This window comes from Leucoraja erinacea, chromosome 15 (assembly GCF_028641065.1).
Source record: "Leucoraja erinacea ecotype New England chromosome 15, Leri_hhj_1, whole genome shotgun sequence".
NCBI lineage: Eukaryota > Metazoa > Chordata > Chondrichthyes > Rajiformes > Rajidae > Leucoraja > Leucoraja erinaceus.
This window is the reverse complement of record NC_073391.1, coordinates 45,210,114-45,229,190: the sequence shown is the minus strand read 5'-3', so window position 1 is coordinate 45,229,190 and position 19,077 is coordinate 45,210,114. Positions and strand designations below refer to the sequence as shown.

General features: G+C 45.9%; 2 protein-coding genes across 4 annotated transcripts in view; one reads left to right on the top strand and one right to left on the bottom strand.

Moving 5' to 3' along the window:
• LOC129704358 (zinc finger protein 271-like) overlaps nucleotides 1-19,077 on the top strand; it is a 59,051-nt gene that overhangs the window by 19,328 nt on the left and 20,646 nt on the right. The gene's annotated exons all lie outside the window — the stretch shown is intronic.
• LOC129704349 (uncharacterized) lies at nucleotides 12,220-17,636 on the bottom strand. Of its 3 annotated transcripts, none has more exons than XR_008724714.1 (3): nucleotides 15,933-17,636; nucleotides 14,457-14,584; nucleotides 12,220-12,475 (listed from the first exon to the last, which is right to left on the bottom strand). XR_008724714.1 is itself a non-coding variant. In XM_055647434.1 (3 exons), exons 1-3 carry the CDS (start codon nucleotides 16,153-16,155, stop codon nucleotides 12,973-12,975), a joined length of 639 nt encoding a protein of 212 aa, XP_055503409.1. In that variant the 5' UTR covers nucleotides 16,156-17,636; the 3' UTR covers nucleotides 12,728-12,972. The 3 variants fall into 3 exon arrangements, 1 of the variants encoding a protein (XP_055503409.1); XM_055647434.1 differs by lacking the exon at nucleotides 12,220-12,475 and adding an exon at nucleotides 12,728-13,337 and having other exon boundaries at nucleotides 14,534-14,584; XR_008724715.1 differs by lacking the exon at nucleotides 14,457-14,584.

The window sequence follows — 19,077 nt, the reverse complement described above, 5'->3', positions numbered from 1 at the left end:
CAACAAACCGTATACAGTACATGCACGAGGTGGCTATGTGATGTTGTCATAGGGTGTTCAGAATTCGAATTGCATGTGGATAGAAACTGTTTTTAAATCGTGATGTTTTGGCGGGCAGTGAGCTGTAGCGCCTTCCTGACGGCAGCAGGTGGAAGAGGTAGTGAGCTGGGTGGGAGGGATCAGAAATGATTTTCTTCACCCTTGACACGGACCGTTTGATATTGAGTGATTCTATTGATGGGAGGGGAGTGCTGATTTTGGATGCTTTGTTAACAATGCGCTGTAGTTTATTTCGGGAGTGAGTGTCTAAACTGCTGTACCAGACTGTTATAGATGAAGTGAGCATGCTTTGGATGATGGTTGTGTAAAAACGGATTAGGAGATGTTTCCTCACTCTGAACTTCTTGAGCTAGCGGAGAAAGAAAAGTCTTTGGTTGGCTTTTTTTATAAATCAATTCAATTCAATTCAACTTTAATGTCATCGCACAAATACAAGTATCAGTACAACGAAATGCAGTTTTGCGTCAGTCCGTAGTAGTTGTACATAAAGAGAAAAAAAACAAGAAAAAAATAGAAAGAGAGAAGATACAGAATAATCAGGGAATACAGAATGATTAAACAAAGGGGGACGGAGGGACCAGAGAAATCTATCGTCGGGACTCCGAGTATAGAGCAGTGTGATTGTGTTGTTATAGAAGCTTTTCCTCATCCTGCTGGTACGTGACCTGAGGCTCCTGTACCGCCTCCCTGATGGGAGGAGGGCAAACAGTCCATGGTTGGGGTGTGAGGGGTCTTTGATGATCTTCCCAGCACTCTGACAACGTTTTCGGTGGAGGGCTGGCGGAGAAACCGATGAAGTCTTTGGTTGGCGTTTTGCTATAAATGTCCGCAGCTGTAATCTGAATTGATTTTCCATTTGAGGTTATTGCTTATATGAGTGCCAAGAAATTTGAATGAGTCAGTGGTGGATATGGGTTCGCCTGAGATGAGTAGGGGGGGTCTTGGGTTGTGCCTTACGTCTGAGATCAATGATAAGTTCGTGTGTTTTTAATGTGTTGTGTAGGAGGTTATTATCTGTGCACCAAGTGACTGCTTTGTGTGTTTGAGTGCGGTAATCTGTTTCGTTATTGTTCGAGATGAGACCTATGATGGTTGTGTCATCTGCGTATTTATATATTTTAACTGAACTGTACTGGGAAGTGAGTTGATTTGTGTAGAGTGAGAATAACCAGGGTGACAAGACGCAGCCCTGAGGGGCTCCTGTACTGAGGTGCAGAGGGTGAGATATGGTGTTATGTATCTTCACCCTCTGTTGTCTGTTCCAGAGGAACCTGTAGATCCAGTGACAGATGCAGGGGTCAATGTTCATGTCCGTTAATTTATGGAAGAGTTTAACCGGATTGATTGAGTTGAATACCGAACTAAAGTCCATGAACAGGATGCGGGCATACGTGTTGGCGGTTTCCAGGTGTTGCAGAGTGTGATGGATGGCCAGGTTGACTGTGTCTTCTACTGACCTGTTGGCTCTATATGCAAATTGATGTGGGTCCATGTTGGAGGAAGTGCTGATTTTGAGGTGAGCGAGAATAATGCGCTCAAATGACTTCATGGCCACAGATGTAAGGGCAATCGGTCTGTAGTCATTGAGGCAGGATGATGTGTTAGACTTGGGCACAGGAATGATGGTGGATTGTTTGAAGCACTGGGGCACTGAACATTGGCAGAGGGAGGAATTGAAGATGTTGGTGAACACAGGGGCCAGTTCTGCTGCACAATGATGGAGCACTGATGGGCTGATGTTGTCTGAGCCTGCAGATTTGTTTTTCTTCTGTCTCCTGAAGGTAGTCCTCACCTCGGCCTCCTGGATGTGGAATGGAGGGGGAGGAAGAGGAGAGGGGGACGATGGTGGAGGGACTGGAGACGGTTCAAACCTGCCATAGAAAGTGTTCAGTTTATCTGGGAGTTGGTGATCATTATCAGGGATGGGGGTGGATTTCTTTTTGTAGTCGGTGATTTCCTGAAGTTTTTTCCAGACAGTTCTAGTGTTGTTGGTTGAGATTTCTTGTTCTATTTTGGTGGCATAATTGTGTTTGGAAGGAGTTTACAAAATGATTAAAATGTTTAAATGAGGAACTACAGATGATAGTTAATATGCAAAAAGACACAAAGTGCTGGAGTAACTCAGCCGGTCAGGCAGCATCTCTGGAGAACATGGAAAGGTGATGTTTTGGGTGTCGACCATGGGCAGGTGGGACTGGCATAAATGGGGCATCTTGGTTGGCATGGGCAATTGGGGCAAAGGTCCTGTTTCCACACTGCATGACTCTGAAAGTTAACTTTAATTTCATTTAGAGATACAGCATGGAGGTTGACCCTTCGGCCCACACCAACCATCAATCACCCAGTCACACTAGTTTTACGTGATCCAACTTTTTCATCTGCACAACGGGGAATTTACATAGATTAATTAACCTACAAACCCACATGTCTTTGGGGTTGTGAGAGGAAAGCAGAGCAACTGGAGGAAACCCATGCAGTCACAGGGAGACCGTGCAAACTCCACACACAGTCAGCTAAGGTCAGGATCGAACTGCTGAGAGGCAGCAAATCTACCAGCTCCACTGTGCTGCCTGAAGTTTTGCTAATCATCTGTGATTTAGTTGGTAGATTCCCTGCCTCTGAATCAGAAGGTTAGGAGCTTAAGTCCAACTGTAGAGGCTTAAATTCCTTCACAGTTTTAAAGATATTGCTGATCGATGGAGGTAACACAGACACCCGGGGAGGGGGGGGAGGGGGGGAGGGGGCAGAGGCCCCACCATCAAATCTATCAAAAAGCAGGTTTAGCTCGTTTGCCCAGTCCTGATTGCTTTCCCTTCCCAGGCCACTGGTCATGGCAATAATAAACTAAACTAAGCACTCCAAAGACATGTAGGTTTGTAGGTTAATTGGCTTCTGTAAATTGTCACTAGTGCACGGGATAGAACTAGTGCAGAGATGATCGCTTTTCAGCGTGGTGGATTGAAGAGCCTGTTTCTACACTGTAGCTCTAAAAAACTAAAAATGGGATCAAGAGCATTGTAAATAATGACTGTATCATTGTACTACCTGTATAATGATTGCTTGATGTATTGTAACCTCTGAATGTGTTTTTGATGTGCTGTACTATGCATTTTTGCTGAATAAAGTCTTTGGAAAAGGGGAATAAAAAGAGACAGAGAGAGAGAGAGAGCACACACACACACACACAAACACACACACACACACCCCCACACACACACACACACACACACACACACACACACACGCACACACACACACACACACACACACACACACACACACACACACACACACACACACACACACACACACACACACACACAAGGTCCTGCAAAGAGTAGGTAGAACCTCATTGACACCCGCGGATATCTTTAATCAACTTTACCTCGCACTAAACATTATTCCTTTATCATGTATCTATACGCTGTTAATGGCTCGATTGTAATCATGTATTGTCTTTCCGCTGACAAAAACGTTTCACTGTACCTCGGTACACGTGACAATAAACTAAACTAACTAGCTAAACGTCAGGATCTCTAGGGTTATAATGTCACCATGACTCCTGGTGCAATGTGCTAGCAAGGCAGGAAATTGGAAGACAGTGCAGTTGAACGCATAATAAGACAGAATAAATTGGACTTTTTCAAGTTGGAAGGATGTCACTGTTGGACACTGATTTGATCAAAACGAAATTGTGAGGAGACGAAGGGAAGAAAAATCCCTTTACAGGATACAGAGAATTCTATCCCTCCAATTCCTTCAGCAATGACTACAATCCCATATCTGCCAAGGTAAATAGGCTCTTCCTGTTCACTGTCTTGGCCTCTAATAACTCCCCTCCCCTTTCTCCCTTATAACCCCCCCTTCCCCCCACTCTATCTCCCCAGCTGACCTATCTCTCCTCTCCACCTACATTCCTTACCAAAGATACACAATTTGTACCTAGCTTCACAATTCATGACTCTCCAATCCTTTTGTCTCACACCTTGTGTGTAATTAATCTCTGGCCTTTGTCTGACCATCTGCTTTTCAATCACCCCCCCCCCCCCCTCCCATGAATTCGTTATAAGAGTAGAATGAGGCCATTCGGCCCATCAAGTCTACTCTGCCATTCAATCATAGCCAATCCAGCTTTCCCTCTCAACCCCATTCTCCTACCTTCTCCTTTTAGCCTTTGATACCCGTACAAATCAGGAATCTGCTAATCTCTGCCTTAAAAATATCCATTGACTTGGCCTCCACAGCCAATTGTTTGCTTATCTTTGCCCTGCCCTTCCACTCCTCGAGCTTTATTGCTGTCTCCCCACTCCTGCAATCACTGACAGAAGCAATTACGAAGAAAATAAATAAGTGAGATAGTGAACAATATTAAAAAGGAAAAATATTGCAGTAAAATATTCTATAAGAACCTGGGTCGTGGCCTGGGTAGCGCAGTCGAGAGAGCATCAGACTTTTAGTCTCATGGTCCCGCCACTACTTTGTGGCACAGCTGCCTCTCAGCACCAGTGACCCAGGTTCTGTCGTGACCTCGATGTTCTCCCTGTAACTGCAAGCCCCGGTTTCCACCCACACCCTAATAACTTGCACGATTTTGTAGATTAATTGGTCTCTGTAAATTTTCCATGGGGGTAGGGAGTGAACAAGAAAGTGAGGTATCATAGAACTCTTGTGATGGGGCGATCGATGGGCGGTGTGGACTCGGTGGGCCGGATGATCAATGGTTGGCGTGGGCTCGATGGGCTGAAGGGCCTGTTTCAATGCTCCAAGTAAAACAAATCAAGGGCTGAAACGTGCTTCTTGCTCGCCAGCAATTTGCAACTCCATTCATTTCAGACCTCCAGCATCTAGGAAGGTTTGAAAGTCAAACATCAACACAACAGCCTGTATTCTGTAGAAAAGACACAAAGTGATGGAGTAATACAGCAGGCCAGGCAGCATCCCTGGACGACTTGCTGTTCATAAGTAATAGGAGCAGAATTAGGCCATTCAAACATGGCTGATGTATCTTTCCCTATCAACCCCATTCTGCCTTCTCCCCATAACCCCCGACACCCTTATTCGGCTTCCCAGGGGACTGCTGAATAGCCGGGTGTTGAGGACTGTCTGTGCCGAAGGAGCCTCAGCGGCGACGGCAGCAGGAGCCTTGGCGTAGGCGGTGGTGGGGCCTCGGCAGCAGCAGGAGCCTCAACGGCAACGGAAGCCGAGGTTGCGGAGGGGCCTCGCAATCATCCCGCAATCAGCGGTCGATGAGCGTGAGGGAGGGAGGGGGGGAAGACAATGGGGACCTGGCCTGGGGGGACTGCCGTGAAGATCAATGGGGGACCCGGCCTAGGGGGCACTCTAGTTTTAGAATCCTCTGCCAAAGGGATAAGCCCGCCTTCGTTTGTTTGTTTGCTCCGGTTAAGGCACTATGCACTCGGCAGCCAGCAAGCCGTCGCTTATTTATTTTTATTTTTTTCATTTTTAATTTAATTTTAATTTCAAGTGACCAATTTCCCTCTGGGAATGAATAAAGTTCTATCAATAGACAATAGTGCAGGAGTAGGCCATTTGGCCCTTCGAGCCAGCACTGCCATTCAATGTGATCATGGCTGATCAACCCCAATCAGTACCCCATTCCTGCCTTCTCCCCATATCCCCTAACTCCGCTATTTTTAAGAGCCCTATATAGAAAGCATCCAGAGAACCTGCCTCCACCGTCTTCTGAGGCAGAGAATTCCACAGACTCACCACTCTCTATCGTATCATATTATATCAAGAATCTGTCCGCCTTAAAAAATATCTATTGATGACCACCCCCCCCCCTGCCGTCTGTGGCAATGAATTCCACAGATTCACCACCCTCTAAATAAATTCTTCTTCATCTCCTTTTATAAAGGTTACTAGACCAAGTGGGACCCGTTGGGTCCCATCCCCTCAATGCACAGAGCCCGCGGCATCACACACACTGTAAACCATTGCCCCCCCCCCCACACACACACACAACCCCCCCCCCCACAAACACACTAACCACCCCCCTTAATATTATATTAATATTAATAATTCACTCCTTTTACTCCATCCTCCACCCTATCCACTCACGCATAGCCCCCAATTTGCAGGGAGGGCGAGGGAGGGGGGTAGAGAGAGCGAGGGCAGGCAGGCAGAGGGCAGAGGCAGGCAGAGGCAGGGGAGCAGAGGGCAAGGGCAGGGGCAGAGACCAAGGACAGAGGAAGCGGGTAGAGGCAGAGGGCAGAGGCAGAGAGCGGCAGCAACCTCCCCCACCATGCGCTGACACGAGGACCCCGAGCGAGGCGGCGGACGAGCGAGCGAGCATCGATGAAAGGACTGCAAGTTGGGCTGTCGCCGTCTTCAGCTATGATCTTTGGTCTTCAGTCGACAGGCCAATTTCATCCCCGGCTGCGTCTTTTGAATAACGGGGGGAAGGAGGGAGGGGTGACGTCACTTGCAGCGCGAGGAAACAGGCACGCAGACCCATTGTGACTTCATCAGCGAAAGACAGTTGTTTTTAAATTCAAAGTTTTGTCAGATTTTTGAACATCTTCATTAATAACTCGAGAAATAAAGCATGAAATTTTCAGATAAGGCGATTTGGGACTCCAGGGGAAAAATCTCTACGGGAATATATATAAAAAATTTACCGTTACCGCGTGTTTTTTCACGAAGATGTGATTACACACAAACATACACACACAAATAAATACACATCAAAGATCAGAATTTTACAGGTACAGAGATATTCAGCACTGACACACTGTCTCACTTATGCCACCTGCACCTGCTACCAGCCAACCCCAGAGGGAGCTAGTGTGCACTGGCTAGCCCCACTCATCATCTCCAAACAAGTATCACTGGCTGTGCCTTCAGCTGCTAAGGCCCTAAACTCTGGAATTCTGCCTCTGCACCTCTGCTTTTGTTTCCTTCAACATCTGGCTAGAAATTTCAATGTGATTCGCCATCAACCTTCATTATAATTCTTGTGAGGTATTTCCAGGACCTATATCTTGCTAAACCTGCGCAATCAATTCCTTGACAAGGCAGTCATATTTTGCAAAGAAATAAAATAATCCAAAATTGAATGGAGAATTAGAACAGTTGCATACGGCAGCAGAGCGATAGAGTTGCTATCTTGCAGCACCAGAGACCCGGGTTCGATCCTGACTACAGGTGCTGTCGGTATGGAGTTTGTATGTTCTCCCCGTGACTACGTAGGTTGTCACAGGGTGCTCCAGTTTTCTCCCACATTCCGAAGATGTGTGGGATTGTAGGTTAATGGCTTCTGTAAATTGTTCCTAGTGTGTAGGATAGAACTAGTGTTCCAGTGATCATGGTCAACTCTGTATCTCTAAACTAAACTAAGTTAAACAGTAGAGATGATCAAGAACATCATTATAGATTAACATAGCAAGTGTTGCATTTATTGAGGTTACTCCATGATAGAACAGGATTGCCAAGTTCTGCTAAACTTACAGATCCTTGCCAAACCACACTCAGAACTGGAGGAACGACACTTTATATAGCCAACAATATGAACACTGAATTCTCCAGTTTTAAGTAATAATCCCTCTACCCCACGTAATTCATCCCCATCCCCCTCCCCCTCCACAGTACATAGATTTCTGCCACCATCTCTCAACCCACCCCCCTCTTCTCCTTTCTCCTTCCCCGTACACTCATCTCCTACCCTCAAGTCTCATATCTCCCTTTTAACCCCTTCTTTCTGCTCCCCATACCATTTCATCAGCTTTGCATCTCACTCCTCCTTTTCTCTCATTATCCAACACCCTTTCGTCTCCTTTTCACCTCTGGGCTTGTCATTTACTACAAACATTCGCCAATCACCCCCCCCCCCCCCCCCCCCCCCACCCCATTCTGTTGTATCTCCCCCCATCACTTGCCAAGGTTTGTCCTGTCCAACGTCTCTTCTCCAGCTTTCCTCCCCACCGCTCCATCATTTAAGGAAGATCCCAACCTGAAAAGTCCTCTGTCCATTTCCTCCACAGATGCTGCCTGACCCGCTGAGCTCCTCCAGCACTTTGTATGGTCAGAGGCACTGAGCAATACTCAGGATCATAAAACAGAAGGATAAAAGGAGGCCTTTGCGACGATAAAATTTTGCAATAATAGTGCCAGATTTGGCATGTTTTTTAAAGAACTGGAGGACAGGTTTAAGGTGGGTGAGGGAAAGATTTAATAGGACCCTGAGGAGCAACCTTTTTTTTACACAAAGGGTGGTAGGTATATGGAAGGAGTTGCAAGAGAAGGCAGTTGAAGAAGTTATTCTGCTTTAAAAAATGGACAGATAAATGGACAGGATAGGTTTGGAAGGATATGGGCCAAACACAGGCAGGTAGGACTAATGTAGATGGAGCATGTTGGTTGGCACAGGCAAGTTGGGCCAAAGGGCCCGTTTCCTCGCTGTATGACTCTATATGAAAAAGATGAACAACCAGATCAGTGCCCCCGATGTGGGCTACGGTACATCGGTGAGACAACGTGTCAACCAAAGATCGCTCTGCTCTATAATCTTTGGTGAATCTGCGACAGTTTCACTGAACACTTGTGCTCAGGCCAAGGGTTACTGGGTCTGGCGGTTGCTAACCTCTTTAACTTACTTTCCCATTCCTACACTGACCTTTCTGTCCCGGGCCTCCTCCAATGCCAGAGGCCACATGCAAATTGGAGGAACAGCACCTCATATTTTGCATGTGTAAGCAAGCAAGTTTATTTATATAGCACCTCAGCAACAAGGCAATTCAAAGTGCTTTACACAAAGCATTAAAAAGCAATCAAAAGCAATTAAAAACAGTCTTTAAAAAGGACAGAAAATAAAAACAAGGTAAAATAGAATAAGCCAAGTATAAAATACAAGAATAAAAATTACAGTGCAGTGTTAGAAATGAATAAATAATTAATTTAATTGAAATTAACAGTGATTAAAAGCAGTGACAAACAGAAAAGTCTTCAGCCCTGATTTAAAAGAACTGAGAGTTGGAGCGGACGTGCATTTTACTGGAAGTTTGTTCCATATATGTGGTGCATAAAAACTAAACACTGCTTCTCCATGTTTAGTTCTGACTCTGGGGACAGAATGCAGACCTGTCCCAGATGACCATAGAGGTCTGGATGGTTCATAATGTAGCAGAAGACCAGAAATGTATTTGGGCCCTAGACTATTCAGTGCTTTATAAATCAACAGTAATATTTTGAAATCAATTCTTTGACAGACTGGAAGCCAGACTGCAAGACCTCAAAACTGAAGTGATGTGATCCACTTTCTTGGTCTGAGAGAGGACTCGAGCAGCAACATTCTGAATCAGCTGCAGCTGTCTAATCGATTATTTAGGGAGACCTGTTAAGACAGCATTACAGTAGTCAAGTCTACTGAAGATAAATGCATGGACACGTTTTTCCAAATCCTGCTGAACCATAAGTCCTTTAACCCTTGATATATTCTTAAGGTGATAGTGGGCTGACTTAGAAATTGTCTTAAGGTGGCTGTGGAAATTCAGGTCGGAGTCCATGATTACATCAAGAGTTCTGGCTTTCTCCGTGGTTTTTAACATTGCCGATTGAAGCTGAACACTGACTTTTAATCATTCCTCTTTGGCTCCAAAAACAACTACCTCAGTTTTGTCTTTGTTTAATTAAAGTAGATTTTGGCAATCCAATCATTGATTTGTTCGATGCACTTACTCAGTATTCAGATTGGACCATGATCCCCTGGTGATATGGTTATGTAAATTTGTGTGTTGTCTACATAATTATGGTAACTTATTTTGTTGTTTTCCATAATCTGAGCCAGTGGGAGCATGTAGATGTTAAACAGAAGAGGCCCCAGAATAGAGCCCTGGGGAACTCCACATGTCATATTTGTCTGCTCTCTTTGTGTAATTACCTATAGGCACAAAGTAGTCCCTGTTCTTTAAGTAGGATTTAAACCAGTTTAGAAAGTCCAACCCAGTTTTCCAATCGGTCTAGTAATATGGTGTTGTCGACCGTGTCAAATGTCCAAGTTCAAGTTACATTTATTGTCACATGAACCAATTGGTACAGTGAGATCTGAGTTACCATACAGCCATATGAATTTTAAAATAACCACAATACACGATAGAGTTTAACGTAAACATCCCCACACAGCGGAATAAACGTTCCTACTGTGAGGGAAGGCAATAAAGTTCAGTCATCTTCCTCATTGTCCACCCGTGGTCGGAGCCTTTGAGCCCTCCGCAGTCGCCGCTACAGACGGCCCGATGTTTCAGGCCCTCTCGCCGGGTTGATCGAAGCTCCGATGTCGGAACGAAAGAACACACTCAGCGGCTTAGAGTTTCCGAATTGGCCACTTCCTACATGCAGCATTGAGATCCAATAATACCAAGACTGAGATTTTGCCATTGTCTGTAATTAAGTGGATGTCATTGAAGTCCTTAACAAGAGCAGTCTCAGTGCTGTGGTGTGGTCGAAAACCTGACTGGAAGCCAGTTGTATAGCGACAAAAAATTGTTAAGCTGGTCACAACCTAGGCGGATGAATGTGTAATTCTCAAATTTTAACTAGCTTCTACATATACTTCCCTCACGCCTATTCCCCTCCCCCAAGTCAGTTAACCAGTTCCACAGTTTGCACCAATGTATCCTTCATGGGAACCACACCATCCCTGGCCAACAATTGGCCTTTCAGGGCCTCTCCCAAAGATGAGAAAGTTTGTAGGTTAACTGGTCTTTGTACAATTGCCCCTAATGTGTAGGGAGTAGATGTGAAAGTGGAATAATGAGAACTAGTGTCAATGGGTATGGACATGTTGGAGTAACTCAGTGGGTCAGGCAGCATATCTGGAGAAAGAGTAGGTGACATTTCAGGTCAGAATCCTTCTTCAGACTGAAAGTAGAGTGGGAGGTGGGAATAAAGTGAAGGTGAGAAAAGGCCAGAACAAATCAGGGCCGGCAACAGACAGCCTCAGGGAGGGCAGAGGCCATAATGCCCCATAGCTAACTGAGGAGAGAGTGATAATAAAAGGGATACAAGGCTTCTGTTGAAAAGTCAGATTAGGGAATTTGTTACCTTTGAGCAATCAAATTCCATTATTTCTTTGGGTTAAGATCAAAGACAGAGCATTATGGAGGATAAATCGCAGGGGGCCGACTGGAACTCTCCCAGCTTATTGAGAGACAAGAGATGAGATTGCAAGTGTCTTGGCGAAGATCTTTGCATCCTCTGCAGTCACAGGCGAGATACCAGAGGAGTGGAGAGCAGCCAGTGTATTTATTTTGTTTAAGAATACCAACGACTCTACTTCCTTAGAAGGCTTAGGAAGTTCAGCATGTCACCAACAACTCTCACCAACTTCTTCAGATACACCCTGGAAAAAAATTAATCGGGATGCATCACAGCATGGTTAGGGAACAGCTCCATTACAACCACAGCATGGTTAGTGAACTGCAAAAATTGCAGAGAATTGTGGATGCAGCCCAGACCGTTGCACAAACTAACCTCCCTTCCATTGACTGGATTTACACCACACGCTGCCTCAGCAAGGCCACCAGCATAATCAAGGATGAGTCACACCCTGGCCATTCCCTCTTCACCCCTCTCCCACCTGTCAAAAATATAGAAGTGTGAAAATTGTGAAAATACACACCTCCAGATTGGGGGACAGTTTCTTCCCGGCTGTTATCAGGCAACGGAACCATCCAACCGACAACTAGAGAGCAGTCCGGAACTACTATCTACCTCAATGGAGATCATCGGATTATCTTTAATCGGACTTTAACTTACACTAAACATTATTCCCTTTATCATATATCTGTAAACTATGGATGGCTCAACTGTAACATGTATTGTCTTTCCGCTGTGGTTAGCATGCAACAAAACCATCCAACCGACAACTAGAGAGCAGTCCGGAACTACTATCTACCTCAATGGAGATCATCGGACTATCTCAAGAAGGGTAGGGGACATAGTACAGAAAAGTAAAGGCTGGTGAGTCTCACATCAGTGATAGGATGCCTATTGGGAGTGGATGGCTCAACTGTAACATGTATTGTCTTTCCGCTGTGGTTAGCATGCAACATGGCTTTGTCCACATGACCTCAATACACATGGCAGGAAAAGATGTGGATGTTGTCTACGTGGATCTTTGAAAGCTTTTTTATAAAAGTCCCTTGTTGTAAACTAATCCAGAAGACCAAGATGCACGGGATCCATGCAGACTTGGTAGCATAGATTTAGAACCGGCTTATAAATAGATGTTATTCTAATTGGAGGTCTGTGACCAGTGATGTTCCACAGGGAAGATAAACACAAAATAGGTAATGCTGCATCTCTGGGAATAAGGAATAGGTGATGTTTCAGGTTGAGATCCTTCTTCAGACTTTTGCTTCCTTCATGACCCTTGGGTGAACCGCCCAGCACTCACCTGCAGGGAACAAGGGAGGGCAATTAAAATTCCAGCAATTCAATATAACTGGAACAAAAAACTAATCTCAGTGACTGTGAACCTGCCAGTGTTCACCAACATTCTTTTGGAATGACATGCCACCACAGTCACGTGTATTATCGTGTCACTGTCATTCCAGTCACAGTCACTCCACAGTCACGTGTGGAATGACATGCCACCACAGTCACTGTATTATGCATATTATACAGAGCATATGACAAATGACAATTAAATGTATCTTGTATCTTGTATAATCTATCAGTCAGACATGAACTAACAGCAAATAACCCTATCTCTATGTGTCTTTTCAGTAGACATATAATCACAGCAAAAGAGGGGGGGACTCAACGTCCACTTTTGCCAATATTTCTTGCTGCTCTTGACTGATTCAAGCAGTCCTTTGTCCTTTTGCACAGCCAGAGAGAAGTCCTTACATGACAAGTCACAGTTCACAGATATTTTAAGTTCATTTTTGATCAGCTCTGTGCTGCATCTTGAGTGCTGTTTCTTGAGTCTGACCATTTAATGGCCATCAGAGAGAAGATTCTCTCGACAAAGGCATTTGAGCTTGGCACACTGAGGACAAATGGGACAATCCTGAACATGTTGATCAAGTTGGCTTTCCCTATGTTTTGGAAAACAGCCACCCACTTCTCACTGGTGGATTTTGTGGTATCCTGTCTGGCTTTCTGTATTTCCTCCTGGCGAGCACAAAACTCTTCATGGAGTTGGTCCATATTGACGGTCTCTGTCATTTTGAGGGCAGCCACCACCTGCTCCAGGTTAGTGAAGGAGAGGTCCTTATAGAGGCCGATCGGTTTCAGTTTCAACATCACATTTTCTGGTGAGAAAGCAAACCACTTGTCAATGTGTGTAATGACAGATTCATAGAACTTCCCAAAGTCCTGTTGCTGCTTGGACCTTTGTGCTGGCACTTGTTTGTCCGTCAGCTGTTTGGTCTGGTATCCAAAAAAAGCTGTCCTGTTTCCGCTGAAGCATCTGCATTTTGAACTTTCGGACTTCCTCGTAAAAATATGTGATGCAGAGCTTTGTTTCCCCCAGGTTTTTTACGAGTTGGTCAAAAACACATCCCACGTTGTGGAAAAAGCACAGATAAATGGCAGTATCTCCAGTTTGTTCTTCATCCTCAAATTCCTCTTCAGTCCACAGGACAGGTATCAAGGGACCTGAAGTATGACTCAAGAGCTGGCCAGCTTTGCAGGAGATGTTCGACAGCTGAATGAAGAGAGAGCCATCGTGTACAAATTTCACACCACTCAATGTCAACACAGGGAGAAAAATCAACGCAGTTCCTCTCTTCGGGAAGCAGACCTTTAAAGGCTGTAGACCAGTGGTTCCCAACCTTTTTTTGGCCATGCCCCACCTAATCACCTCTAAAATCCTGATGCCCCCCCCCCCCCCCCCCCCCCATGTGGTGCGATGGCACGGTATTATGTAATAACTACACAATAAAGACCTTTTTTACCCCCAAAAAATTATTTACTCAAAATAACATCTGAAACATAAACTACATATGTTTACCTGATGGAAAATCCTAAAAAATAAAAATCGAAAATTTGGACCCAGACCTCCTCAGTCGCGCTCAATTGCCCCCCTTAAAAATCAAATTGCCCCCCTGTGGGGCGTACGCCCCACGTTGAGAACCACTGCTGTAGACCTTTAGAACAAATGTCTCAATATACACGGACAGCTCATCACAGGCGTGCTTGAAGGCGTTATGAGCTATGTGAGCTGGGCAATTAGCTCAGAATGTGATTGTTGGCACTGCTCAATAACTGGTAAACTGAGTGGTGTTTTCCAAAGTTTACATTGGCATTATCTTCTGCATAGGGTGTGACGTGTCTAATACCCAGTTCATACTTTTCCCGACAGCTCATCAGAGCTTGATGTATGCCATTTGGAGTTTCATCACTGTCTTCATAAAAGTCAAGTAACTTACACTGCACTCCATCAGACACAGAGAAATATCTCCCTTGTTTGAAGCATCGGTGGCAATTGAGATCTACGTGGGCTCACCTTCTTCGGTCAGGGACTGATCATCCATAATATCCCGCACAGTATTTGGTCCTGAAACATTAATTGTAATAATCTCAGCTTTTGTTCTTCCCAAGTGCATCTTCTTTAAAACATTTGAATCATTAAACAAAGCACTATTGAGCTTAGCAAGACAGTCGGTGCAGTTGTAACTGAGTCTGTGTTTAACTGTAAGTTACACATACGAGGCTTCACTTGCTGCGATTTTGTCATTTACCGCAGTAGATATCACGAAGAATGCACCAATATTGCTTGTACCTTTAGCTAGTGCGGCCTTCTTGTGCAAGCATGTGGAAGCATGCTGAATTAGGTCATTCTCACCTCCAAGGCCAATTGAGAATTCCCAACGGCATAAAGTACAGAAGGCTTACGTCGAGCTATCGCTTTACAGGCTTAATCCACATATTTTTTGCTTCCCATTGCTTGTTATAGCCACACAGCCTTTTCTTTTTTGCAGGTTTATCCATATTTGCACATGACAAATCAACCGAACAACACCAGACGTCACTGAAACTTTTTGTTTTGGCAGGAATTAGCAAAATATAGTGTTCAACTGATGCACGTAAGTGGGCCTGTGATTGGATGACATGTGAATCACTCGTGCATGGCGTCAACAGCACATGCAACACACACGCACGCTGTTGTATCATATCTAGGATCTGGCTGTAAGCGTGCCCTCAGTGATTACAGCGAAGTAGCAGTCCAATATGGAACCAGGGTGGTCCCATAATGGACAAACCAATTTAGCCCAATATGCGGGATGTCCCAGCTAGCTAGACAGCTAAACAGGGTCATGTTGACCGGGCAAGTTGGGGCAAGTTGGGCCAAGGGACTGTTTTCACCCTGCATCACTCTATGACTCTAAGTGCTGGAATAACTCAGCAGCTCGGCCAGCAACTGTGGAAAACATAATATTGAAAACACTCAACAGGTCAGGCAGCATGTATGAAGACAAGAACAAATAGAATAATTCCATTGAGGATCTTTAATTTGCGACATTAACTCTTTGCTATGAACCCCCACGCGCAGGATGCTTGCAACATTTAATGCTTTTATTATAAGGTGACAAAAGGCTGTAGCATCAGCAAGAGATTGCGCACGCGCATCCGGCCCAGGAGTCGCCGCCGACAGCGGCTGCGCATGCGCATGCGCATCTCGGACCTCTCCTATGAATTCCAAATAAGATGGTGGCCGGTTTCCTTGGCAACCCCACAACGCCGGGTTTTTGAAGGAAAACAACTGTCGCTTGCCGCGCCCACTGACACATACACACAACATCCAACATCCGACGCGGCTCTGGAATCGCAGCCGAAGTTGATGAGTTGCACGACGCGAGCCGCTCAGCGACCCATCGCATCTCAACCCCCGACCCATCGCCTACCTGCTGCAGACACGCGTCTGCTGACCTCCATTTCGCAGCCGCTCGGCATCGTCTCTGAGCATGCGCCTGATATCCTGGTTCCGCGCGTGCGCAGCGGTCGCCCAGAATCGCGGGCAAGACCGCCTTCCGCCGCGCGAGGCGCAATCCTCTTGGTCGTCACTCGAAGTAAGTAAGCTGGGGAGGGGCCATTGGCGGGAGGGGGCGATAAACAAATGGGTCGCATAGAGCGGTTTCACGCCCGCGGGGCACGCCGGGTAGCGACTCAGCCATTACTCGCCCTTCGACCACGGGGTTTTCGGGCGCCGTTTCCATCCACAGCGGGGGAATGCGAAATGAAAGAAATCCGCCATCTACCGCTGTCGTTGTAATATTGCCGCGTGTGAACCCGTCGATGGGGACGGCTCATTTGCCCGATGGTCGAGTCTGGCTCGGCTTGCGTGCGTGACCCGGGCGGCGTACGTGACGCAGGCGTGCAGCGTGAGGCACGTCGCCTTACGTTGAGTGGCGCGATGATTGACGCAGGTTGCGGCCAATGGGAGTGCGGGGAATACGATGATTGTCCCGGCTGCCAATGAGAGCGGCGAGGGGGCGGGCCCGGTACCAGCCAGCTCGTTGTCGGTGAGGCGAGTGTCTCTTTGTCTGAAGCCCTGGAGGAGCCGATTCGGGTCGGGTAGCCGCGTCCCTTCTGCATCGCACGGACATTTTATTTCCTCGCACAACGTGCATTGCAATTTGCAAAGAAAATAGATCGGGAGTTTTATTGCAATCTGCGAAGAAATCTGCAGCCTGCGGTTTGTGAGGATTCATCTCCTTTTTTTTTTCCCTGGGATTTCAGGGCGGTTAAGGCTGCAGAGTGGGGGAGGGTCCGGCTCTTAAAGGGACAGTCCCTGGGCTTGTGGCCCTCCAAAGAGCCGGCCCTTGTGCTTATAACTGATAAGGAGACAGACCTGCGCCTTATGCCTAGCAAGGAGGCAGATTTGTGCAGGGTTAGACCCTGTTTATTTCCCTCCAAAGGGCAGACCTCTGTGCAATTGGTTCTTAAAAAGCCAGAGTCTTGCATTGCTATCTGTTGAAGGGGGTCTGCATTGCTCTCAGTCACTGTGCGACTGCCTCTTAATAGGTAGAAACAATGAGCTGCAGATGCTGGTTTACACGAAAGGACACAAAGCGCTGGAGTAATTCAGCGAGTTCAGGCAGCATCTCTGGAGAACATGTTCCCCAGAGATGCTCGACCACTGAGTTCCTTCAGCATTATCTGTCCTTTTGGTGCTTAAAGGGTCAGAGTCTGTGCTGTTGTCAGTTGAAGGGACCGCAACTGGCTCTTGTAGTATAAAGTATACAGACGATTCTTCCCGCCTGTGCATATGTGTGAGTGCTTGGTGCTTAAGTTCAGAAGTCATAGGAGCAGCATTTGGCCCAACGAGTCACGTTTACAAAGATGAGGGTGGGACCTTGTTGAAAGTTACCGAATTATGAAAGGCGTGATGTGGATAGGATGTTCCCATTAGCGGAAGAGTCTAGGACCTGAGGGCATAGCCTTAGAATAACAGGTACCTTTAGAAAGGTGATGAGGAGGAATTTCTATAGTTAGAGGGTGGTGAATTTGTGGAATTCATGGCCACAAACTCTGTGGAGGTAATGTTATTGGGTATTGTTGAAGGCGGATTATTGGTTAGTAAGGGTGTTGAGAATTATGGCAGGCGAATGGTATTGAGAGGGAAAGATGGATCAGCCATGATTGAATGGCAGAGTAGACTCAATGGGCTGAAGGGCCTAATTCTGCCCCTATCACTTATGAATTTAGAAGTCTACTTGCCATTCAATCGTGCCTGTTTACCTTTCCCTCTCAACCCTATTCTCCCTGTAACATTTTACACCCTTACTAATCAAGACCCGTCAATCATTCTTTATACATACAAAAAGACTTGACCTCCACAGCTGTCTGTGGCAATGAATTCCGCCTTCTGGATAAATAAATCCCTCTTCGTCTCCTTCCTAAACTTATGTACTTTTATTCTGAGGTTGTGCCCATTGCTCCTAGGCTCTTCCACCAGTGGAAACATCCTCTCCACATCCACTTTATCCAGGCCATTCAGAATTTCTGCTTCCTGCTTTCAAGCGTGTGGGAGGGGGTCATCTGTTTTAAGGCTGTCACTCGTCATTGGATTATTTACAAGTAGTCTCCATTTAATATTTAAGAAAGAACTTCAGATGTTGGAAAAATCGAAGGTAGACAAAAATGCTGGAGAAACCACATCAGTCTGAAGAAGGGTCTCGACCCGAAATGTCACCTATTCCTTCGCTCCATAGATGCTGCCTCACCCTCTGAGTTTCTCCAGCATTTTTGTCTGTCTCTTTTTTATGTTGAATGGAGATATGGAAGATTGTTTCCCCCCCCACCTTTTTAAAAAAAAACCAAAAAAAACCGAACTGAACAAGCATTGGAGCATCATTGTGGGAGAAGCTGATAGATTGTTGTCAAGTAAGCATGTCAGGAGATATGGAGCAAGGTTAGGTCAGACCTAATCTAACCGAAGGCTCAGGGGGCAGAATGGCCTACTTTGGTTTCTTATGACCTCAATCTCTGAGAATTCTGTTGGGCTCATTTTTGTTCTGGATTTGCAGATTGTATAACCAGGCCACTGCTTTAAAGGGACACATTCACCTGTTTTCAGTGTGTTTGTAATTAAAACGACAATTCAGGTCCCACTGCTTTTTGAGGAACCTTGTTGATAGTTCGGTTTAGAGTTGCAGTGTGAAAACCGGCCCTTTGGTCCACGCTGACCTTCGATTACCTGACCCCCAGTTCTGCGTTATCCCACCTCCACATCCTACTCTCTAGGAGCAAATTTACGGAAGCAATGAACATATAAACCTTCCCGTCTTTGGGATGTTGGGAGGAAAGCGGGGCACCCGTAGAAAACCCACACAATCACAGGGAGAATGCACAATCTCTGCACAGACAGTAGCCGTGCTCAGGATCGAACCCAGGTGCACTGCGAGGCAGTGACTGCCACCGGGTCACCCTAATATTCTGAAGAAGGGTCTCGACCCGAAACGTCACCCATTCCTTCTCTCCAGAGATGCTGCCTGTCCCGCTGAGTTACTCCAGCATTTTGTGTCTATCTTCGCCGTAATAATTGAT